Source organism: Sebastes fasciatus, chromosome 15, assembly GCF_043250625.1.
Source record: "Sebastes fasciatus isolate fSebFas1 chromosome 15, fSebFas1.pri, whole genome shotgun sequence".
NCBI lineage: Eukaryota > Metazoa > Chordata > Actinopteri > Perciformes > Sebastidae > Sebastes > Sebastes fasciatus.
Genome location: NC_133809.1, coordinates 18,972,040 through 18,997,685, shown reverse-complemented (window position 1 = coordinate 18,997,685; position 25,646 = coordinate 18,972,040). Strand labels below are relative to the sequence as shown.

The 25,646-nt window shown below is 41.8% G+C and overlaps 1 protein-coding gene and 1 long non-coding RNA gene across 3 annotated transcripts in view; one reads left to right on the top strand and one right to left on the bottom strand.

Moving 5' to 3' along the window:
- LOC141783170 (uncharacterized) overlaps positions 1-25,646 on the bottom strand; it is a 57,763-nt gene that overhangs the window by 23,838 nt on the left and 8,279 nt on the right. The gene's annotated exons all lie outside the window — the stretch shown is intronic.
- Positions 14,506-24,951, top strand: LOC141783582 (synapse differentiation-inducing gene protein 1-like). The gene is made up of 4 exons (XM_074660968.1): positions 14,506-14,906; positions 16,520-17,011; positions 23,324-23,461; positions 24,109-24,951. The coding sequence occupies exons 2-4, from the start codon at positions 16,586-16,588 to the stop codon at positions 24,265-24,267; spliced, it is 723 nt and encodes a 240-aa protein (XP_074517069.1). The 5' UTR covers positions 14,506-14,906; positions 16,520-16,585; the 3' UTR covers positions 24,268-24,951.

Here is a 25,646-nt window from a genome sequence, read left to right as displayed (position 1 = left end):
TGTAGACAGTGTGTTTGCACAGCGTATCTCCAAACAGTCATAGTTTGCTCCAATATGTGTGTTCCAGCAGGAGCAGATTCAGTGTGGATCTCATAGAAGTAGACAGAAAATAAAAACTGTGAGGACAAATGTAATAACCGGAGTGATGTTTTTATATTAATACGTCGTGCACAGTGTGATAGCACATACAATGCATCATCTGCAATAACTGCTGCATGTCCACTGAATGTGCCCCTATAAAAAGTGAAAACACAAATTAGATGTAACACTGTGCTATTAGAGAAAGGATAGACTCTGGCAGTGAGCTGCGTATCGTATTCTGTTATGTCTCCCTGATGGAATCATTCTTTAATTAGGGCCTAGTTTTGAGTGGGCCAATATTTCCAGGCTTTTGATTCAACATTTCGACCCAGGAACCTCACTGAGATTGTGTTATTCACTCCAGCACATGGTGCACTAATGCAACAGTCGAATCCAATCATTCTCAAATTTCAGGGCTTTTGAAACACAATCACTGCGCTGGAGTTGTGATCATTTGTTAAATGGAGCTTCAGTTTGCCTCGGCAGTGCATCCATGTATAATGAAACGTTGTTCTTTGCAGCAATAACACAGAGAGAGTGTGAGACTGTCCATTTACTCACAGCATCAGTCACACACCTCTCCATCATGGCTCGATGAAATAGCCACAGGGCTTTAATGAAGGCCAGCAGGCTGTTTAAGAGTCTGCTGGTTGCTGTTGGTCCACCACCCTCTGTTTCTCCAATGACCCTGGACATAAGGACATGATGTCCACGTGTCCAGCGCAGTCTACCTGAAATGTCTGGAGGCTGATACCGTGACATATGTACTTGGCACATCATAATGACACGAAACCATTGATATCACTTAATGCTCAGCGGCGATACATCACTGAAAGGTCAGAAATAGAGATGCTTCTATCATTCCCTCCCCACGTCGACTCTATATTCTCTTAGAAGGTCAGATCTCCAGGTGGAAAAGTGAAAAATTGAAACTGTACAGTACAGTCGCTGCATGATGAAAAAAATGTATTGGACCATTTCTGTTCAAAACCCAGCTGCTTTGATTTTATTGCTGACTTGTACTGACAGTGTATTAAATTCTCAATGAGGTACATGAGCAAAACATTCCTCTACTTGCTACTTACAACTACTTACTGTTCAGGAGATCACAGGGGACCTGTATCTTGTATAAACCAGTTAAAGGAATAGTTCCACATTTTGGGAAATACACTTGTTCGCTTTCTTGACAAGAGGTAGATGAGAAGATCGATACCACTCTCATTTGTACAGTAAATACAGTATGCTACAGCCAGGTAGCTTAGCATAAAGACTGGAAAGAGGGGGAAACAGCTAGCCTGGCTCTGTCGGTAACAAAAAAATCCACTTACAATCAACTCTTTGACTCACTACTCAGGCTGTTCTCATACACCGTGCATCTATTAGCAGAAATGGAATATAATATTCATAACTATGTTTTCATTAGTGTATAATCACCTGAAACTAAGAATCGTTGTGTTTTCGTTAGCTTAGAATGAGCCCTTCATATCTACATAGGGAGCGGGTCCTCTTCACAGAGTCCAGTCCGCCATGTTGCTCCACCATGTTTCTACAGTAGCCCAGAATGGACAAACCAAACACTGGCTCTAGAGAGAGACTTTCACGTTTTTATGTTACTTGAAGGCCACCGTAGTTCTCCGATATGCTTGTGAAACTGCGGTAATGAGCCGCAGAGTGCAAAACCGTGGTACCGCCAGCCACCATCTGACTTCAGTTGCTTCTAAAGTAGTGTTATTGTGGTAAGGATGGCCTCTGAGCGAGGCGAACAGTGTTACCACGGTTTTGCACTCTATGGCTCACGTTACCGCAGTCTTGGTAAGGGAGGAGTGAGCGGAGGGGTATCCAGTTGGTTGCAATCTGCAACCACACCACTAGATGCTGCAAAATCCTGCACACTGTACCTTTAAGAAAAAAAGTCTAATAATGCTGGACAGTCACCTTTAGCGGCTGCTTTGAATCAACAACACTGCATGACTCCTGTTTTATTTGTAGACTTACATCCAACCATTATTTTTCCCTGTAATCATCGAGGATCACCTTGCTGATCCCTGGAGTCAGTAGTGTGATTGGCGCAAGTTAATTTGGGTCAACCTGAGAGAAGTTTAACACATCACACACACAACTCTCCACCATCTGTGAGCAGCCAACCCACGGGGAGCGGCCAACTGTTCAGATTAATGTGATCTGATGCTTTCCTCCCTGCAGGCGTCCCTGGAGAGAGACCATTAGCATTGCAGCCACTTCCTTCAGAGCAGGATAACGGGAGGTGAAAGATGGTCCTGTTTTGTTTTTCAGTGTTTAAAATTGGAGTACATTTGATCAACAGACAAAACAGAGACATACAGTACTTGCACTGCTCATCAGTCATTTATGTGAGATTGCTGTAGCGAGGTAATGACCACGCCAGTCAGGGAGCTGCTCGCAAGGTCTAATCTTTCAATCGACCCACAAGGTCCAGGAATACGGCTGACTCCTGACCTTCCTCGTGCCTCGCCAACGGCATGAGAGGAAGAAGCCCGCAGATGATGTGAGCAGACAGCTCAGACCTGTGCAGCCACAGCTCTTCATTTATACATCACATCGCCTGGGAACCTCTCTCCTGGCATGTCAGAAAGCCTCAAAGTCTCACGTCCCAGTGGAATGAGCGAGCGCTGCAACGTGCTGCACAAATTGAGGGACAGACCATGTCGACTCCTGGAGAGTTGGGTATTTTGATGAGCATAGATATGTGGGTGCGAGCACACTTCTCCCCACTTTTACATTTCCCATCCGCAGTACTTTTTGTTGTTGCCTGGTGAAATATTACCAGCATGCTGCACAAAACTACATCTAAGATGTGTTACTTTGGACATGAGCACTGTGAGCCGTGTTGCAATTACTTGCAAGAGTTCCTTACACTTGAAAGTGGAGTGGGAAGTGGACAGAGAGAAGAAACAAAAGAAATAATGAGCAAAAATAAGGTCACAATGCAGCCGCCGCGGTTCAGAGTATCATTTGAAGAATTCTGTAGTCAACACTGGATAGACACTACAAACTACATGCAGTATATTATTAGATAGCTATATCATTTACTTTTTAATACTGTTTCCAGCAAATTATGAACCTCAGTTATCAATCACACTTTTAAGAATAGCCTGCCATGATTTGGTTTAATTCAGTTTTATTGTTTTGTGCAAGTTATTATCTTTTGAGATATCTAAAAAACGTATATTGCTGGGTAAGAGTTTAACACTTAATGTATTTGTCATCAGGTGGTGTTTGGTTACTTTTGCAAACATACATATGGGCAGTACTATTTGTGAACATCCAGCAGTCATACCTACAGTGGTAAGAGTTCTACTTGCAAATTCAATCCAATTTTTTCATCCTGTTTTATCAAAGCAAATGATTTGTCGAAAAAAAAAAATTCAAAATCAAACACTTCCGATGAAAATGTGTCTCTTCCCTGCACGACTGTCTCTGTGATTTCCTGTTTCTCACTTATATTTGCTTGCCAACGTAACTTGGCGAGCAAGCCTGCAGTTACAGGAACCTTTGCGTGGAACAGAGCCATTTAAGTAGCTTTAATTATAATATTAGCATTCCCTGCACAGGTTTATTGCAAATCTGGATGTAAGCACATGCACCATATATACCACGCACTGCGTCTATAGACAATATATAAAAATGCCCATGCATAGTCTCCAATGAATTACCTCTAGGCTACTAACCCAGATAACCCATATGCTTCCTCTACAGGTTCACCCTCCCCCCCTTCCTGTATCTCATACTTGGTAACCATGGCTGCCTTAGGTGTCACATTGTCAACCTATTTTAAGAAACTGTCATCCCTTATATAGAGTACCACATACACCTTGTAGGAGGAAGCTATTCTATTTGTCACACTGATAGTTTCAGTTGTTAATGTTTAACTAATCTCTTTACAGCACATGCGATGTGTAAATACAGCAGCAGCAGGCCATGTTATGTTGGCTATACAAGTCACTCATTAAGATAGATATGTTTTACAGACATGTACATTACCAACCTGTATGTTTTTAGTCATGCAAGCAGTGTGGTTTTATTTGGTGCAGACTGAAATATCTCAACTACTACTGAATGGATAGTCATGTAATTTGGTACAGATATCCATGTTACCCAGAGGATCAAACCTAATGTGTTTGGTGATCCCCTGACTTTTCCTTTAGTGCTACTAGCAGGTGAAAATGTTCACTTATATTGAGTGAAATCTCTCAAAATCTACTTCAATCTACTTTTACATTTGACATTCATGGTTCCCAGAGGATGAAGCGCAGTTCATTTGGTGATCACGTTTCCCCTCTCTCAACAGTTGTGGTTTTGAATGAAATGTCTTGACAACTATTGGATGGATTGCCATGAAATGTGGTACGCAAGATGAATTGTAACAACTTAAGTGATCTCTTGACTTTTAGCGCCACCACCAGGTCAAAACACGCTCAACTGAGATGGTGAATATGATGATTATACCTGCTAAACATCAGCATGTTAGCATTATCATTGTTAGCACGCTGACATTAGCATTTAGCTGAAATAAGTACAGCTTAACAGCTTAGCATGGCTGTACACTGCAAAAACAGCCCTACTAGAAATAAGCCAAAACAAGCTTTTTTACTTTCTTAAAAATCCTTTTTTGCAGTGTAGACTCTAGGTCTTGTTTACACTTAAAGGGATAGTTCAGGTGTTTTGAAGGTATTTATCCATAGTCAGTGTATTATTTATAGTAGATGGCGATCGGCACGCCCCCAGTTTAGAGAAGCAGACAGGAGTTACCGCATGGAAGCAAAGCAATGTACTGCTGTGGACAGGGACGGCAGCAAAATATGTTTTAGCCACCTGAAAGAAAGGCCAACCTAAAAAAATCACTATCAGTTTAAGTGTACGCTATATTCAGAATATTTTCCCCACTTTACCTTGCCATCAGACAACTATACTATGTTTCCGACCGGGAACTGAAGCCGTTATCTATGCTCTGGCCATTGTAAAATTACAGTTTTTTTCAACGTGGCTTTGGCGAGAGCATACATGGATACGTCGGCTTCAGTTTTCCGTCGGAAAGGGCTGTTTGATGGCAAGGTAGAGCGGTGAAAATATTCTAAATATAGCGTACACTTAAACTGATATACATTTTTTTAGGTGGGCCTTTCTTTTAGGTGGCCAAAATACATTTTGCTGCCGGCCCCGTCCACAGCAGTACATTGCTTTGCTTCTGTACAGTAACTCCTGTCTGTTTCTCTAAATTGGGGGTGATGCAGACCGTCATCTAATGTAGGTAATACACTAGATAAGTATCTCATATAACCCCACTTCAAAATACCGGAACTATCCCTTTAATCTTGAATAATATGTTATATAACAGATGATGTAAGATATGTGAAAACAGGATCAAATAAACAGCAGCTATAGTTAGAACCAAAGAAATCCATTATTTGACTAAGACAACTTGATATTCTGAACCCGGGCAGTCTCATCTCTATTTAATTTCAGTCCTTGAAATGAAGGAGGAAGTTGGGTTATCCACCTATCAATACAAACATCAGCATCTCACATTAGTTTCTCATTTCTAGCTTGCAAAGTGGAAATCTACATGAAACTTTCTTGCTGACAGTTTTCAGTGCCACAGTAAAACAGCCCGTCCACCTCTGACTCAATGTCAAGTGAGAAATAGGTCATTATGAAATGAACGAGAGATTAAAGGACCTGATTAAATCTCCACCCGGGCCATCACTCAACATAATGAGCACTTCAATAAAATATGGATATGCCAATAAAATATGTATACTTCCAGCACTCCCCAGTGTTAAACTGACTCAACTTCTGTCTGTGTCCAGCATCTCTCAGCTGTCACAGTTAGTTTGTCACAGACCTCATAAATATGTTTAGTGGGTTCATAGGCCAATATTTTGCATTCATTCACATGCATGAATGTTCAATTTATAATTCAGACCAATATAAGAAAAAAACACAACAGCTACTCTGTGGTTTAGTGTGCTTTGATGGTGGTTGTGACGTTCTCATTAGGCCTACATCCTGCCGATAGCCTCCATTTCTCTCTTGATGCCAAAAATAAACAACTGACACGACAGTGGCGGTGACAAATCCAGCCTTGAACTCCTAAAAAAAAAAGAGTCCACAAATACTGCATTTCATATGAATTATGCATAGCGAGGCATATATTATTCAGCTTAACAAGGGAAAGCAATGTCAATGTTGTCAAGTACCATCCATAGTCAGATCAGCTCGTGGAGAAGCTTTCATTCTTACAATGGACACATTTTTCTCACACGGTGTCATTTTTCAGCAACTGTCATGTTGATCTTACCGCCTGTTTCATGGTTTTATATTAACTGAATTGTCGAGGAGCATGGGGATATTGCTGCCATGAAATAAGAGAACATCATGACCATGTTGGGATGAAAAATAGGACCTACTGCTTTTCAGGAGGATCACTCTATTGCAGCAGACAGCTGTCCGGGGATAAATGACCAAACTAATATGGCAGAGCGGACCGGTCATTTAAACAGCCTCGGACAGATACAGAATTCTTTCTTCATCTTACATCCTGCTGATTACTCCTCTCCCAAGGGTTACACGTGTGAGCATTGATTCTCTTAAAAGGCTGTCCAAGTCAACACATATCCTACGGAGCAGTTGTGAGCGGCCATTGACATGGACACCGATCGTGTGGCAGGGCATCATAGATTTCTGCCGTGCTTTAATCATGTCCGGATTGGTCCTTCAGCATGGAAAGACTTGCAACTCCTGTGGGTCCATTAGTGGCTTTTGAAAATGAGAGGCAGGATGGCACACACAAATGAGTAGTCCTTCCTGACCTTTTGACACCCACAGGAATCCTAGGGTGTCTTGTATTGTTTATTAGACACAACATCAGCCACCGTGGCAGTGTGCACTAAAAATAGCTTTTTAAATAAGGGCACAAGCGGCAGCCTGCCAAGGCTCAGATAATAAACTCACCTGAAATTACAGCTCAGAGAAGGACATTAAAGAGGAACATTAGGGAATGTGTGGCTATTGATTCAAATCAGAGGGGGAAGCAGAAGAGGAGAGTTTTACGGCGCATACATAATGCAAGCTTCATGAAAAGAAATAATTAGTTTTACAGTTTTTGTTTCTGCAGAATATAGTTTTCAAACACATTACGCTGCAGAGTATTATGCAATCTACTACAATCATTCCATCAGCATTTTAGTTTTATTGTTCACAAAGTATGAAATGATTTTGTGCACGACAAAAACTGATAAAGAATATCTGGACCAGCCTTATTTTCACAGCAGCAGAACGCACAAAGGCATTCGACTTTTGTAAATAAACCACAATCTTTGTGCCAGCAATGCAATAGGGCTGGGGAGCTCAGCCGGCGAAGATTACAGTTAAGACAAAGCATTCTGTGTTTAAACTTTAAACATGGGCTACATTTAAACTGCTCTGGTAAGGGCATAGTCTCCTTAAACCTGCAATAACATATTTTTTTGGCTACTTAGAGGCAGCGGGCACAAGCTGTGTGAACACAATACTGATATATAAAGTTGTTGTGGCTAATATGTTAGCAAACACTTGCCTATTTACACATTACACACAACCCCTCATGTCATATTCACGACCTCGGAAGTGGAAAGTTTCTGAAATTTCCGAGTTCACGACTCATGTACACGACTTCCCATGTTGTAAACACGAGTTCACGAGTTTCCACTTGAAGGTGCTCCATACAGAATTCAGAGCATTTCTGTTGCCTCCATACGGCTCTCAACATGGAGATGGCTGAGCAGGCAGCTAGCAGATAATGGTGCTAACAGCACAAACAGTGCAAACAAAGGCAACAGTGTTGACAGAGCTAACAGTGTTCACCTGAGGGGGAACCGGAGGGTGGGTGCTATGCGTCCGTGACGACGCTGTGAGTCGGGATGGCGTTATCAGCAGTAACCGCCATATGAGTGCAGTACAGAGCAGCGGCCGTGTGAAATGTAGTTATTTTAAGCAGAACCATTATGTTTTTGTTTTTTACTAAACCTAACTCAGTAGTTTTGTTGCCTAAACCTAACTAAGTAGTGTTGTTGCGTTTTAGTTTCGTTTCAATTTACAACGTTAACCTCGTGTTTAAATCTGTTTAAAACTGCAAAAGTAATCTGTGACAAATTACCTTCCAAATATAATTGAGCATGCAGTTTATTTGGGAACATAACTTTGGAGGAGACAGGGTTGACTTAGGGGAACTGCAGAGCTGATCATTCTTTATGGGTTTGTCACTAAAAGCGACTCCTTTCACATTACGCGTAGTAATTTAATAAATTGTAAAAAATGTTGATAGTAGGCACTTAGTGGTGCAGTGGTGCATCCTCCAACAGGCTCTTGTTTATGTGTACGTGTCTGTGGTTTGGAGGTGGTGGTAGGGGGTACCAGTGACAGGTGCAGACTCCAGGTAACTGACATGATGCAAAGAGACAGGGCGATGAGTCACCCCGGCCCTCAGCGAGCTCCCCTGCTTAACCTGCAGCAGCTCCTATACGATTACCTATTTATAACCCGTCCACAGCAGCAGCCCCACAACCACAGACGGAAAGGGTAAATCTGGCTTCGTCCGTGCTCTGTTTTGCTCAGAACATTGAAGGCATAACGCTAAATCCTCTGCTATTTAATAGATACTTTAATGGGTTTAATGGAAAAATCTTAAAGCAGAGAGCTCCAACATATGCAGGCCGGTCCCGTGATACATCAGGGAAGGCAGCTCCGGCAGGGTTTGGCACAGTTAATTGTTAATTCTTCCTTTTGGACTGATGGGATCGACTGTGAGTAAAAGCACATCCCTGCAAGTGGTACAGCAGACTGTCATGCCTGGCTGACTCATCACCTGGTACACCTACATACACTCTCCACACACTCTCCACAGGATTAATGTGTGTTCATTAGCACTATTAATGTTTCAAATTGTAATTGTCTGAGGTATTATTTCTTTATAAAATCCTCAATCCCCTTAAAGAGGGGCAGGGTGTCAAATCAATAACACAAACAATGTACACAGCTAGTATATATTTTCTTTTTACAGCTAGGACTTCTGGCACAGCATCCCTACATTAGAGGGAATCCATCATATTAATGATCCCGAGGCCACTTCATTATTCACAGAGAAGCAGCTCGCCTGTCCAAATAAATTATCATTGGTGTTCCATTAATGGAAGTTTTCAAATCTCGCCACGGAGGATGCCATTAATCTGCACACAGCGTTTCTCTAGAGTGGAACGACGTGTGAAGATGAGAAGCTCCCCACTGTCCTCGTTCACTTTGCTTCTGTGGGAGGAAGCCCAATTATGATTGACGTTAACCACTGCGGCTCCAGACCGGATCGGCTCCCAAGTTGCACACTTTGCATTTTCCATGCTACTGCTGAAGGGATGTGTGTTTATAGGTGAAGGGGAGAGTTACAAAGTGGTGCTTTCTGTCTGAGACTCCGACCTCTCCCCCTCCTGATGGAGCGCTTTCAGCTAATTCGACACATATTGCATTTGTGTGTTAGATAATTGCCAAGCCAAAAAGCCTCCGCCAGTCCCTCGGGACTCCCCCCACGCATCCACCCGCCCCTCGTACCCACCGACACACAGACGTGGGCCAACTTCCAGACACATACTGTTAATATTCTGATTGGACATTTGTAGAAGAACCTTGAAAAGTCACACACTGTGCAACTTTCTAACACTTTAATGGAATTGCTTCTCATAATGTTGGCATTCGCAGACTATTATGTTTTTCATTATGACAACCTACTGTAGGAGTCAAACTCATTTTCATTTTCTCTGGATGTAAGAGGGCAATAAATCTGTTTCCTTTAATGCTGTACAGATCGCCTGTCAGACCTTAACAAATAATTAAAGTGAAGCTGTGTAATACGGCTCTCTGAATTTAATTCTGTGGGAGCCAGATAGCAGCGGCGTTTATGGTAAACAAACTGAGCTTTAGAAAAGAGCTTTTGTCGCCTCTTAAGCTCAATTTGCTCCTTTGGAACAAATATCCACTGCCTGAAGGCGTTCAGCTGGATCTGTTATTTATTTCCCCACCTACCTACTATCGTATTAATCACCAACTCAAATTTACATACTCTCCCTCTGCCCACAACAAGACATGACGCTGTCATCCGCTTCCTGGCCAGCTTATTGTACCCTCAGTCAGGTGGTGAATATGAGGCAGTATTTAGTCGTGGCTTTCTGCCCTACTGAGGGATTTCAGTTCAAAGCTTGCAGCATGCCTCCAGGTCTGGAAGGAGCTCCAGCCTCTGTTCCTGCCAAAACCCAACCCCCTCCTGCTCATGCACCTGAACCTGCCTGGCGCTGCAGGGCTTGAAGTCCCACTGTTTTCAGCAAACTGACCTCTTCGGCCAACACCTGATGTCTGCAATGAACACCAGCAGCAGAAAAATAGATTATTTGATGAAAATAACCACAAGTTAGGCCACAATCTCCAGTCTGAGAAGTGAAGCCATTGCAGAAGTGCCTTAAACTTGGATTCTTTCTAACAGCCAGCAGGGGGCGACTCCTCTTGCTGCAAAAAGACGTCTGATTGTATGAGAAAATGACCCCACTTTTATCTATTACCTCAGTAAACATTGTAAACATGAGTTTATGGTCTCAATCGCTAGTTTCAAGTCTTCTTCAATACAGCATGATGTTCATTTAGTATATTATGGTCCCATTTAGAGTCAAATAGACCATAAGGCAGGGTATGCTTTAGGGCGTGGCTACCTTGTGATTGACAGGTCGCTACCACGGCGTTGTCCGGTCTGGGAGTTGTCCGTGTTTTCATCTTAGAACTTTAACCCTTTCACAGTGTGTTTTCAGTTCAAGAAAGTTAATTATAACCTTTTTGGTCTACTACAAAATTCAGCATTCGGTTGTACTTAGCTCCACCCTCTCGTGTCACATCTGGTTGCAAAAAAACAAGAAGGCGATGGCCAAAAACCAAGATGGCAATGGCCAAAAACCAAGATGGAGATGGCCATAAAACAAGATGGGCAACGGCCACAAACCAAGATCGTTACAACCAAAAATCAAGATGCTGACAGCAAAAATGCTAAACTCAAGGCTTTCAAAACATAAGTCCATGAACCAATGGGTGACTACGTCCACTTCTTATAAACAGTCTAAGCCACATATATAAGAATTGATTGACTCGTTTTGATATGAAACAGATACAAAATTGGTTTGAAATTGTGCTGTAAATATGCAAATGTGTCTAAACTGGGGTGCAAATGTGAACTTCCAAGTATCCAGACAGGTTTAATTGTGTATTTTTGCTCTGTTTTCAAGAGGTCCCGTGGGCTGTTTCAGTGGTCAGAGGTGCTCTATTGGCATACGCCTTCTTAAAGCGTTTAATCAAACAGGAAATAATGCACAGTACGGCCATGTGGGAAAAGCTGCTTAAACCTCCCCTTTCTTTGCAAAAGCCGGCTAGGCCAGATCAAATTAAGTGGTTTGATACTTTCTTTGCCAATCGGATTAGGGTGATTAATTCCCAAAAGTGTTTACGCGATTAAAGCCGGTTAATGGGCCCCGGGAAAGTTCACGGTGTCAAGAGTTGGCAGCGATATCAAACAGGGGTGGAGGGGAAGTCAGTAAGTGGTAACTGTAAGAACGTTTTCTGCTTTAGTGTTGCTCTTTGTCAGTCTAGAGCACGTGAATACCTGCGTATAATAATCTTTTTGTTTCTCAGAATTACAAGGCTCAGAGGAGAAAACGCTTGACAAATTGTGCATCTGCTATGTAGTGACACAGTGCCTAAATATAGAGTGGAAAATGGAGCAGAAGAAAAGGGGCACAGTGAGGACCATAAATATTCACAGTCCATCTGAAGCCTGGTCCAAGGAGAAATCTGCTCTTTTCACAAATTATGCTTAATGTGGCACCACTGGGTTAAACTGGTTTTACCTTCATGACGCCACATTTAAGATTTGGATGTGTTGCGGATGTCTCCTGTGCCATTTTGACACAGATCTTCATTAGAAAATGTTTCTCTGAATCCTGCGGTGAAGGCTGATGGAGACAGAAGAATAATGGATAAACAGGTTCAGATTCTGGTCCCCCCACCCCTCCCTTCGCTCCCTCTTCTAATATACTCGTCTCCTGAGGGAGAGGTATCCATCAGGGGACGGCCGAGCCGTTATGCCACGTCGCCTCGCGCATGTGAACACAAGGTGACTCTAGGAGACGACGCTGCTCATGTGTGCCCCGTCTTATAAATGCAGCTCCATGTTTTCCCCCATAAAGTGTCCATCAGCACCTTAATGCATCTCCCAGTGAAAGTGACAGAGCCTGGGCTTGCACATTATTAACTCCAGACATTTTTATGAGCCTGTGGAAAAGAGTGCTCCTTCTGAATAAGATATGTGTCCAGTGTTCATTGGCTGTATATCAGTCTTTTACTTTTTGGCATAGCGTTACAGCCTCTGATAAGCACTGTTTTTAGTATGTTTTTGACTAAACCGCAGACGGCGTCGCTGTAAATACTGTAGTTATGTCATTATTATTCTCCAGTCGGATCAAAATAAATTAGGCTTAGTTTTGCTGTGTGGAATCTATTATGTCACCCATTTGCTTGCATGGGAAATACATCCATATTAATGTTATGTAAACAGTGTTTACAATGATAAATTGTGGCATGGAATCATAAGCAGCGTAGCAGAGCGGGGTTAAAGGCACAACCAAATTGGCAGGCTCATGATAAATGCATGGGATTTGTCTAAAATATTAATCAAATATAAATGTGCAATGAATTTAATAGTGGCTTACTCCGGAGCTATGTTTGGATCCCATCAAGAGTTGTGCATGTTGCAGAGACCATGGACAAGGAAATGATGGTAAATTACAGCTGCAACAATTAAGCGATTCGTTGTCAACTATTGAATTAATCGCCAACTATTTCAATAATCGATCAATCGGTTTGAGTCCTTTTTTAAGAAAAAAAGTTGATTCCAGCTTCTTAAAATATTTTCTGGATTCTTTACTCCTCTATGACAGTAAACTGAATATCTTTGAGTTGTGGACAAAAAAAGAAATTTGAGGACGTCATCTTGCTTTGGGAAAAACTGATCGTTAATTGATCGTCATCTGAAATTTCATAGACCAAGCAACTAATCGATTGATCGAGAAAATAATCACCATATTAAATCAAAAATGAAAATAGGCCTAATCTGATTCCCGGGGCACTGAATACCGACGCTTTGTCACAGCTGTCGGCATTCGATACCGCCACACGGGGCACCCTCAAGCGCCAGTATAACTATATCAAGTGGGAAAGTGCTGTGGTGACGTAGTTTAAAGAGCGAAAGAGACGTAGGCTACAAGGTGGGTGGATGGGCCCAACAACACATGGCTTTCATCCAGTTTCATCCATTTGTGCCTTAAGTTTCACTTTCATGTTACAATCAGCTGTTCGTTCGTGTCACATGTTCACAACGTCAAGTCCCATTTTCACTGTACAAACATAGTAATTTTAAGCCCAACCATGTTGTTTTTTCCTACACCTAAATTAGTGGTTTTATTGCCTAAACTTACGCAAGTGTTTTTGTTTAATTCACAACGTTAAGCACGTGTTTACTGGGACTGAAGTGATAGATTCATCGACCTGCAGAGCCAGAGAGCACGGCCCCTGTATCCTGTACAGATTGAAAAGCTCCCTGAGGCAAATTGGTGACTTTGGGCTATACAATATAATTGACTTGACTTGACTTGACTTAACTTATTTACAGTTTATGGTCCGTACGTCTAACTGTGGTTCTGGTACTGGCGCATGCGTACATCTAAAACGGAGTGTCTGCAGGGGCTCTCCGGCTCTGCAGGGCGATGATATTGAAAAGTGATGCAGAGGGTCTGACAAAGCGTCAGTATGTGTCGAGTTGGTATGATGTTGGCCTAATCGTTATTTTTTATTTTTTATTTATTTATTATTTTATTTAAAAAGGACCATGTACAGTTTAAAACATAAATGTCACCATTTGATGCACCGTACCAGATTATAGCTTTAAACTAATTCACATCTGTAGTCCCTTGGCAGGTCAAAACAAAGAAACATACTACAGTCATACAAGAAAGAACATATATGGCACATTTTCTGATATAAAGAATAAACAATGAAATTATGTGCAGATTTGGGGAATCCTGAAATCCATGTAGCAGAAGGAGAGACCTTTATTATAAGGTTATAAATGTTCTGTGAAGACTTCCTGTTGTGTGTTTCCTACATCCAGTGGGCGTTCTCAGTGGGGAAGAATAACACTTAAACTGCTTACAATTAAGTTTTGCGAGTAATACAACATGCAATACAATTACTTCAGCACACTAATGTTATGAGGCTGCAAAGTGGGAATGCTGGCTCATGTGATCCAAACTATAAATACGCGTGGGGGGGCGCACATGAGACGTTGCAGCTCAGGCAGGTACTGTACAGTTTGGAAATGTCAAATCCGTGCTCTCTATTAGAGTTTACAGCGCGCATCTTGCAGCCAATCAGCTGGCCGGAGTCAGCTGAGCCTCTGGCGGAGTTGTTTTGGAGCTCAGTGGGATCCTGTGCGTAAAATCTACCTGTCAGACGGCAGAGAGCAGCGGCGGTGCCATGGAGAGCAAAGTCCAGACCTACACACACACGGAGTAACTACCTTTTTAAACGGATGCCATATGTTTGCGCTGCGATGGCAGTTTTCCCAAAAACTGATGATGTGAAGTAGAAAGGTGGGTCCGTCCGTCTCCGTCGACTCAGTTTGCGCCGAGGAACGATGCTGAGCGAAGCCAAAGGAGGATTTTCCACCACAGGTAAGATGATTTTTTGGATGTTTAGCAAACTAGTATCCCCCAAAAAATATGATTCGCCTATTATTCCAGGGTAGATATGATATCCCTCTATAATACAGACGAGCAAACCAGTGAAGAAATGTAAAGATTTCCCTCCTGATCAGCTATTTGTAAATTATTTGCAATTTTAAGAGGGGAAAAAAAGGTGTGATGTCTTCAAAATAATTAAATGTGTGTGTTTTTGGGTGACATATGTGAATAAACTGCAGTAAAAAGACAAAAGAAAGCAGAGAGAGGATCATGATGATTAATAATTGTGGAGTCTAAGCACACTCTCACATGTCCTAAGTGCACATCTTCATGGTGCCAGATGAATTATTTGTGCATTTGTGCTTTTGTAGTCTAATGTAGTGTGTAATGGAATTCCCTGTTATGTGGAGAGTGGCTGCAGCCTCACAAGCATGATGTGAGAATGGAGACCAGCAGGATAACAGTGTTGAAGAGTCTTTGGTTTGTGTGTGTGTGGGCTCCGATTCAGCCACTGGCCCACATTATTCACGCTCCTCCACGCTGAACAGCTCTGAAACCTACTGTGACTGCATGAGCTTTTGTTCGCTAGGGGGTCACAGAGGCCAAAAGGGTCTGCTGCAGATCTACATGTCTTCTCTGCGGGCCACAAAATCATTGCATATGTAGAAAATATATGCAAACAAGTACAATACTCTTGGGTTCCTATTTTATAGTATTTGTTGAGACTGTCAGAGGCTTTGATATGAGTATTGAGGCTTTAGTTTATACAGTAATGTTGTTGCACTAGATGGTATTTCATTTTGGGGTGTTATTTTGTCCAGCCCAGGTTGTTTGTGTCCACGTCTGTGCGACTCAATCGCCTCCCAAACCTCATAAATCAAGACCTGCCATACCTCTTTTTTTTCTTGAATGTGTCGAAAGCCTCAACATTTTCTTGTGTATTTCCACCCCTCGGCTCATTTCTCACTACAGTACTTTCAACAAGAAATTACTTGATTTGCTACTTTCTATAATACCAAAATAAGATGCAGTTGCCTCTGTGGCTTTTATCTTATGTCAGCGTAACAATTAATTTGATGGATGAGGTCTTTGTTGTCCATAAGGGACAGATCATTGCAAAACAAAGTATTTGCTTACTCAAATCTGGACGTGCTCAGATCACACAGCCTCTCATTGGCTGACGTGTTGCCTTAGTGACGGCCTGACAGTGTTACTATGTCGTTGTTTTTTTATTACATAAAGTTTTTTAATTGATCTTCCACTCATTTGAAAACATTCACTAGGGCTCAGAGAGGCCAGTTCACAGACGGTCAAAGTAATCAGTGTGCAGTGCAAAATACAGCACAGTTTCCCTGGTTTTCATATAGGCAGCCAGTGACATGTGGGAGATATTTTCACCCTACATGTTTGTATGAATCTGAGGGTGTGAGATGCAACAGTTGAACATACAGCAGATGGTGATTTTATGAGCGCTTGTGAGAGGAATGCTGATTGCCAAGCGAGATGAAATATTTCTAGCACTGAATTCATGTCCTAGATTATTACATGCTGTCATTTATTGCTTTTACATTTTTGATTAATCACACTTAATTGTAACTTTCCAGCTACCAGACTGGCAAATCTTTTTTGGACTTCACCCTCTGATCCACTAGACGTTTGAACCCGCCATCATGGAGAGCCTCAGCGAGCTCCAGAACCCCCTGCTAGACAAAACCAGCAGACAAGTGGTGCCCAACGACTACCAGGGTTACCAGTGTGACTACCCGAGCCAGCCGTACCAAGACAGCCTCATCGGCTACTACTACACCGGGACTAATGGCAAGCATAAGACTCAACAGTTCCTGGATGCCAAATCCCTGCATCTGGCCGTGGAGGCCTTCTACAGGCCCAACTTTATCCTGTACAAGGACGACGTGAGCCTCCACAGCAAGGACTCCAAGAGCGAGAGCTTTGAGACCACGTTCACAGAGAGCAAGGACACCGCGTTGGACGGAGTTTCCGTGGAAAACACTCTGGACAGCGTACAAGGAGAGAAGGACGCCAAGATCCAGACGGTGTCGTACGAAGTGGAGGAGGAGCAGGGTCCTGAGTACGAGGTCAGAGATCACACCAAAGAAAAATATGAATATGTTTTTATGCATATGTGGTTTGCAGTGCTTTAATGGCTTTCATTTGGAAATGTAGGCAAAGAACGTATATTTTTTTTAAAAAATGACTTACTCCCGCACACACTCTTCTCTGCTTTATTAGTCAACGTTTCGGTCAACAAGGACCTTCATCAGGACATTAAGAAGATAAAATGGTGGTGTGTGTTCTTTTAAACACCACCAAATCAATGTGATTGGATGATTGGAAGTGTCTGCCATCCCTATTGGTTGAGGAAGGGACATCATCACATATTCATTGCACCATGAAAAAAACAGGAAGGGAAGAGAAGAAAAATACATGTCAAACAAAGAACATCAAACATACATCACTATCGAAGGAAGATACTAATAATCTTACCATAAATGATCAGGGCACATGATCATAAGTATATAAAGTTACACATTAAAAACACTGCTTGGTCAATTTACTAACAGCAACTCAAACAACAAGATCAAAATGCCAAGTCATCATCATTACAATTAAGTAGAAGTTCTATATTTCGAAGACATAATTCAAATCTAATTCATCATTGAGCCCAAAGTGGGTCCCAAAAGTTTGGAGCTCTGTTATCCAAAAGGCTTCTCGTTTGAGAAGAGCTTCCTTTAGATCACCGCCACGTCTAGACAAGATTACTTTTTCAATCCCACAGTAGCTGTAAGCTGTGATTGGATGATTAGCCGGTTTGAAATGGACTGATATTGGGTTATCTAAATTATTATTGCGGATAGCTGACCGGTGCTCTGCCATACAGACTTTTAATGCTCTTGTTGTCATTCCAACATAAGCCTTAGCGCAGCTACATTTGATTAAATAGATGACTCCTGTTGTTGAGCATGTAATGACTCCACGTACTTTATACTTTTTTCCAGTGAAAGGATGCGAAAAGGTGTCACATTTAGTTATGGAGTTAGATTGTGCACATCTCCCACACTTGTAATGACAATTGTAAAAGACAATTTAAAAGACAAACTGGTACACGCTGATTGTCTTTTTCAAAGACCTAAGACTAGTCTGACCCCTCAACCTGATGGCAATTACAAGTGTGGGAGATGTGCACAATGTAACTGCACAACTAAATGTGACACCTTGGAGTCATTACATGCTCAACAACAGGAGTCATTTATTTAATCAAATGTAGCTGCGCTAAGGCTTATGTTGGAATGACAACAAGAGCATTAAAAGTCTGTATGGCAGAGCACCGGTCAGCTATCCGCATTAATAATTTAGATAACCCAGAAGCAGTCCATTTTAAACAGGCTAATCAGCCAATCACAGCTTTCAGCTACTCTGGGATTGAAAAAAGTAGTCTTGTCTAGACGTGGAGGTGATCTAAAGGAAGCTCTTCTTAAACGAGAAGCCTTTTGGATAACAGAGCTCCAAACTTTTGGGACCCACTTTGGGCTCAATGATGAATTAGATTTGAGTGTATGTCTGTGAAATATAGAACTTCTACTTAATTGTAATGATGATGACTTGGCATTTTGATCTTGTTGTTTGAGTTGCTGTTAGTAAATTGACCAAGCAGTGTTTTTAATGTGTAACTTTATATACTTATAATCATATGCCCTGATAATTTATGGTAAGATTATTAGTATCTTCCTTAAATAGTGATGTATGTTTGATGTTCTTTTTTAGACATGTATTTTACTTCTCTTCTCTTCCTGTTTTTTTCATGGCGCAATGGATATGTGATGATGTCACTTCCTCAACCAATAGGGATGGCAGACACTTCCAATCATCCAATCACATTGATTTGATGGTGTTTAAAAGAACACACACCACCATTTTATCTTTTTAATGTCCTGATGAAGGTCCTTGTTGACCGAAACGTTGACCAATAAAGCAGAGAAAAGTGTGTGCGGGAGCAAGTAATTTTTTTGAAAAAGTACATATTGGAGGGGATCTACTCCCAGCACCACAAACAATTTTGAGAATATGCATCTCCTTAAAGAACGTATATTGCCAAGAAGTGAAAGCCAATTGTTCGTTCCATTGCAACATCAGCGCCCAGCAGCAAAGCTATGCTTCTGCCATTTTGGACTGAAAGAGACTACCGGACGCCAATAAAATGTCCGCCTAAAAAGTGCCGTACTAAAGTAAAACAAAATTATTTCTATTCTATTGAACAATACAATATTATAAATATAAAAGCATTTTCAGTCCAAAATGCGGCAGCGGCTGTTGTAAAAAAAAAAAACACTGGAGTTTCGTCTCTTTGCTTTTATATTTTTTGATGTTGGAGCCTGATACACTGGGTCTCGCAATGTATCCTCATTCTTATTATATCTTATGAAAAGTTATTCCTCATTTTTCGTGCGTTTTGTGTCAATTGCTGCTTGTTACATGCATACAGTCTTTTCAAAATAAACTTCCATTTTCACAGGAACAACTTGGTTTGGTTTAGGAAACGATTGACTTGATTAGGTTTAGGCAAGAAAAATAGTTAGGTTTATGAAAAGATCAACTTAGGTTTGGGAAAAGATTGACTTGGTTAGGTTTAGGGAAAAAAAAATGTAGTTAGCTTTAGGAAAAGATCGTGGTTGAGGTTAAAATAACACCAGAAGTTGCGTAACTTAAGTACGGAATGTACGTGACAAAAACTACTTTTGGTTTAAGAAAAGAACGTGTTAACGGGTTAAAAGAACTCCTGGGTCTCTACAAACAGTATATATTTCAATTGTAGCCTGATACATGATTATACAAGTTTCTCACTCCTGTTACAATCTTTAGGGGAATAATTACTGTAACTAAAGAGCAAATTGATGCAAGCAAGAGCCATTTGTAAGTGTTTGACAGAGTTATTAGAATATCGAGTTGCTATATGAAATTAAAGGCGTTACTCGTACTGTAACTGTCACGGCCATCTTTCAGCAGAGAGTGATTCATGGTGTGAATTTGTGATACTTATTATTTCATTTACCATTCTAATAGACTGCCCAGTGTGATTCACGCCCATTTCTCTTCTCTAAATGGCCAATTTGCTGGAGTCTTTCAAATCCAGTACAGGATAATTGTATGCTTTTTTGTTTTATAATTACATTCTAAGAAAATTACATATCTGAGTTTGTCTATCCAGGCTATTGTTCTTTTTTAAGATTATAACTACACTCTCCAAAGAAAAGCATGACAGCTAAAAGAGCAAAGTCTTTTCAGAAGTGGTGAAAATCTAATTTCATCCAGGGGACGCTTGTGAAGTACCCAGGAGCTCTGAGCTGGCAGAGGAAGAAATATAGCCCCCCTAACTGGGCTGATGATCGCGCCAGCTCTTGTCACTCGGAGGCCTGGCAGATAGATAGAGACATGGCGGCGACCGCCATTACTGCCATAAGTAATGCCGTGCTGTGAGGGCATTAAGCGGGACGCCACTGATGCTCTGCTGTCGGAGCAGGTGAGCCCGGAGCTAAAGTTATTCCATGTCAATTCAGAAGAGCAAATGAACCTGATGAACAGAGCTCAGATAGAAGTTGGGTTTCCAGCTGGAATATATGAGACATTTTGCTCAGCACCTGCGTTTCTTCACTCTCCCTTCCTGCGTGTCCGTGTGTGTTTGTGCTATTCATGTGAATCATGAAAACACACACAGAAACAGTGCCAGATGTGTGTTGATGCATAGAAGTCAAAATCAAACACTCATCAGAGTGGTGGTTCCCAACTCATTTTCCCCTACTTGTATCTAAGAAAAGCTGAACCCCTCCCCCCCATATTTTCTAACATCATGCCCTAAAAGAAAATACAAATCCTTGAACAAAATCCTCAATTTCAGTAAGGTGATTCAGCATATTAAATGAGTTCTGATCTGAATCTGATTTTAATAAATCAACTTCCTTTAATGAATATAACTCATCAGTGCATCCCTATTACTACTACTATTTTTGACTACAATGAAAATTTTGCTTTTGAAAGGCTAAACACCAACAAATATGGATTGAAACTGAATATTTCGTTAGATAAAAACATGTTGTGAATTTTGGAGTTATTGGAAATGTTTGGATCACATGAGTCAGAAACAACCCTACGCACCTGCCACTGGAATCTAATTCTACAAATAGCATAATACTAATAATATTAGTGGAGCCTGATCGTTACTTTACTGCCTGATCAACTGTGCAGAAATAAAGGCCAACTAAGAAACAATGGCCAACTAAGTAGCAAAAAAGACTTTTATGGAAATTATCCAGTAAGTGTGATATTACAGTTTTGGTTATCCATCCATCCATCCATCCATTATCTGTAACCGCTTATCCTAGTCAGGGTTGCACGGGGGGGATAGATTCACGCTCACATTCACACCTACGGGTAATTGAGAGTCAACAATTAACCTAACCTGCATGTCTTTGGACTGTGGGAGGAAACCAGAGAACCCGGAGAACACCCACGCTAACACGGGAGAACATGCAAACTCCACAGAGAAGGGCCCCAAGTCGGATTCAAACCTGTGACCCCCTTACAGTTTTGGTTGTACATGTGCAAATGTAATTTTGACAACCTCAGAGCAGACAAATCCTGGCGCACCCCCTGTGATCTTTGGCCGGGACCCCAGGTTGGGAACCACTGACTCAACTATGGAGACTACAAATAAGAAGGTGAGAGCAGAGCTGGTGAAGGCTGCATACACATGCTAAAAGTCCAGGATATATTCTGCATTCAGTTTCCCATAATAATGCAACCGTATTGGTACCGTAATAGTAACTCTACAGCTAGTTTTTGTCAGCAGATATTTGACATCTGTGTGACAGAGAAAATATAAATTGCAGGTAACAAAGTAACAAGAGCGTGTGGGTGATGCCACTGTGTTTGCCACAACTAACAGGGTGCAGGGGTCTATGTGTGCCCTGTTGTAGAGTCGACTGTCCCCTCCAGACTCTAACGAGGCCTCGGAGAGCGCTGTGACAGGGTTGTTAAAGGCACTGTGCCTCTGCGGAACCCCATCAGTTACACTGGCATCAGACCAGACTGGGAGTGTGTCCCCAGCCGGCCGGACTCGGTGTCAGGCAGGCTGTCAGTAGGACTGAATGCAACAGTCACTCACAACTGTTATCAGGTCTTGCTACAGAGATAAAAAGCAGATTACTGCTGTTTGTGGCCACCGGTTTATTCATGTGATGTCAGATTATGTTATGACCAGCTGCTGTTTTGATGGATCACACCCGGCTGTCCAGGTGGACACTGTTCATAAAGCAGATAACAGGGAGCTTCATAATCTCCTCTTGGCAAAGGTAGCTGAAACTGTTTGGATAGCGTAGCACTGCTATCCTCCACTTCCCCGTAATAAGGTTTCTACACAGAAAAAAAAAGCAAAAAATAATTACATTAGATACTGTGGTTTAGTAAATCAGATGAGAAGCTAAGAAAGAAAATTGTGCACAACATGCTTAAAAACTTGGTCGTCAGCGCGCAAGTGTGGTTCCTTTCTCCTCTGCCGGCCTCCCTGATTGTTCTTTAATTACCTCTAAAATGGCTGGTTCAGTTCCTGCCTTACATATTGATTTTTCATTTTGTGCCTTCCTTTTCCCCGCTTTGATTGATCCCTGCAGGCTAACAAATGAAATCTGCTCCTTATGGGGGCTATTTATTTAGACAAACATCCACTCCCTCTCTGGGACAGCTGAGAGAAGTACGTCGACGTCCTCTTAAAGGTCACCCACGCAGTCACATCGCTGTCCTTGCTGCAGGCACGATGTGCCAATGCAGTCTGAGTGGCATTCGAATCTATCATTCATTAACCCAGTCAGCTCTTGTGGCCCTGAGTTGGAGTTTATTGAGAGCCTGTTGAACACTCGCTGCCTTGTAAGACGTTGGGTGTGTTGAGGAGAGATGGTGGGGGTCTCTCCTGCTGTAGAAGCAATTTAGCACCTAAATGACACTGTCTTCTTGCTGTTTCCCCTGTCACCTCGCAATGATGGAACAATCCGTTAATCCTGTGCTATCTGTCAGGCCGCTCATGGGTGTTGACAGAGGCACCAAATCCGTTCTGGCTGGCTGAGCACATCCTGTTCTGGGTGGTGGTGGAACAAGGGCAGATACACTGGCCCGTGTTGTCAAGCAACACCACTCTGAAGATGTCCAAAGATGTACACCTGACTATCTACACATGTCAACCTTACCCCATTATTATTTAGGTGTCAGTCTCAAGATCGCTGCGCTCACCTTCTGTCTCATTTCGTCTCACTTAGTAGTACAAGCAGTCATGTAAAATAAAAATGCATCATCCTCTCCTTTTCTGACATTTAATTATTCTTCATCAACCCGCTGTCTTTCAGAGTGACAGCTCCAGCGACAGCGAGAGTGAGGACAACTTCATCGTGCTGCCCCCCCGGGACTACCTGGGCCTCGCCATCTTCTCCATGCTCTGCTGCTTCTGGCCCTTGGGCATCGTTGCCTTTTACTACTCTCACAAGGTAAAGGCCCAGAGACCTCAAACCCGTCGTTAACTCTGATTACACTGCGTTCTATTTTAAGGTCAGCGAGCACAAGCACTCAGACAAGTGCTACCGCAGCCTATTTTCCACCCTGTGACCCTCCTTGCAGTTGTTTCAGATGATCGACTACGTAAATTCAGCAGGTTCGGACCACTTGTCAGTCCTCTATTCACTATAGGAAACCATTAACATTGAGATTTTGGTCCGCAGTGTGTTCTGTGTGAGCAGAGCACTGCAATAATTCAAGTTTATCCATCGCTGAGACCTGAGTCTAATGTCAGTGTCTTTCTGGTCCGAAAAGATTAGGCTCACGTCCTGCAAAGCACAGCATATCTTAATGGTTTTGCGGCATCTTCCGCAATAATTGCAGAGATAATTATACCGGAGCAGAAAATAATGTGTCACAAAAATAAATAAAGGCCGGGCTCATTTTTTGATAGGAAACCAAAATAACCAAAACACATTTGTCACCGTCAGAGGGATAATGACCTAATTGCCATGGAAACTAATGGCTCCCCGAGAGCATTTCTTGTTTTCTCTCTTTTAACTGTGGCTCAACACCTACTCATACACTCGGTGCTGATGAGTAATACACCGGCTCATTTCACTCTGCTTTGTTTTGTCAGACAGGCAAGGCCATCGCTAAGGGAGACTTCTCCAGAGCAGGAATGAGCTCCAGAAGAGCCCTATTCCTGGCTGCTCTTTCCATCACCATTGGAACAGGGATGTATGTGGGGGTGGTTGTGGCCCTCATAGCCTACCTGTCCAAGCCTGGACACGTATAGCACTGGGACCGGTTTGCTTGGGGGGAAATATAGAGAAAGAGGAGGCAAGATGGGAGGAAGTGGAAAAGACGAGGTTGGACACCTCTCTTGTCTGTGCTGATGCCTGGCTGTGTGCGAAAAGAAGAAGCTTCAGAAAAAAGACTTAACCAGAAAGACAGAGAACAGAAGAAAAAAACTCTGTGGATGGAGTATTACTTGGACTGCATATTGATCCGGACTGAATCTTTATCTCTGGGATACACTCCCACCAAGGTATTCCACCACCACAGACTGAGAAGGATGACTACTCTTCCACAAAGACTGTGCTGTACTATTATGTTAGAAAAAAACCTGAGCTCATAGCAGTAAAGAACTACCTACCTTTTACCACATTAGTCATTTTATTTTACCTTTATAGTAGGTGTATTCTCTGCCAATACTATTGCAGATTGTGTATCGTCCACTTTGTAAATTCATTTCTTGGAAAAACATTCAGCCAGTGGGCGTTTATGTGATTGTTTATTCAAGGAATGTACCGGAAATTGATCCAGTCGGTAAACAGAGAAGTGGACTCTGAATATAAAGAGAACAAAAGTGTACACAAAGTTGCTGAGCAGTGGTCAAGAGGGTTATTTGTGTTTATTGTGTACTGTAAATTTAGTCAATAAATACATTTGGCATGAATAATGAATGCCATGTCTCCCATCCTCTTATTCATTGTCTCTTTGAGAGGAGTGTCTTAAACCAGGGATGCTTTCACTTTACGGGGTACTTCTGCAGTTGGGGGTCTGTGGAAAGCTCAACTAATCAACTAAAAAATAAAATAGCAAAATGTGATTACAAAGATGCTGATATTTACTAATAATCTGCCCATGAGCTGGAGTCACAAATTGACACACTGTGTTGCAACTGAGTGTGTAAAAACCCATTAGCAAGCGAGTAGAGAAACAGTTACCTAAAACAGTTGAAATGCTATGTTGAATTTGCTAAAAGTAATGGATAATCAGTTTAAATAGTTAGCTAAAAGTGATCGATAAACAGTTTAACTAGTTAGCTAAAAGTAATGGATAAACAAGCTAAAAATAAGAATAAACAATTGAAAAAGTAAACTAAAAGTAGGGAATAAACAGTTTCAATATTTCGCTAAAAGTAAGGAATAAACAATTGAAAAAAGTAAACTAAAAGTAAGGGATAAATGGTTGAAATGTCCAAGTTTCTGCCTCAAAAGTAGCAACACAAACTTGAGCATATAACTTTACAGTAACACTTTAATTGTATGAAACATAAACATATTGTAACAACATCCATTTCTATATAGTTAATTGTGGTCCAGTAAGTTTGGAACATGATGGCCTGGGTCGATGAAGGGGTAATGGAGCTCAACTTAAAGGCTGCCATCA

Excerpts from the sequence above, each read along its gene's own strand:
- LOC141783582 (XM_074660968.1), top strand. The coding sequence starts at position 16,586 with ATGGAGAGCCTCAGCGAGCTCCAGAACCCCCTGCTAGACAAAACCAGC. Across the intron at positions 17,012-23,323 it reads AGCAGGGTCCTGAGTACGAG|AGTGACAGCTCCAGCGACAG; the intron begins GTCAGAGATCAC and ends GCTGTCTTTCAG. Across the intron at positions 23,462-24,108 it reads CCTTTTACTACTCTCACAAG|ACAGGCAAGGCCATCGCTAA; the intron begins GTAAAGGCCCAG and ends TTGTTTTGTCAG.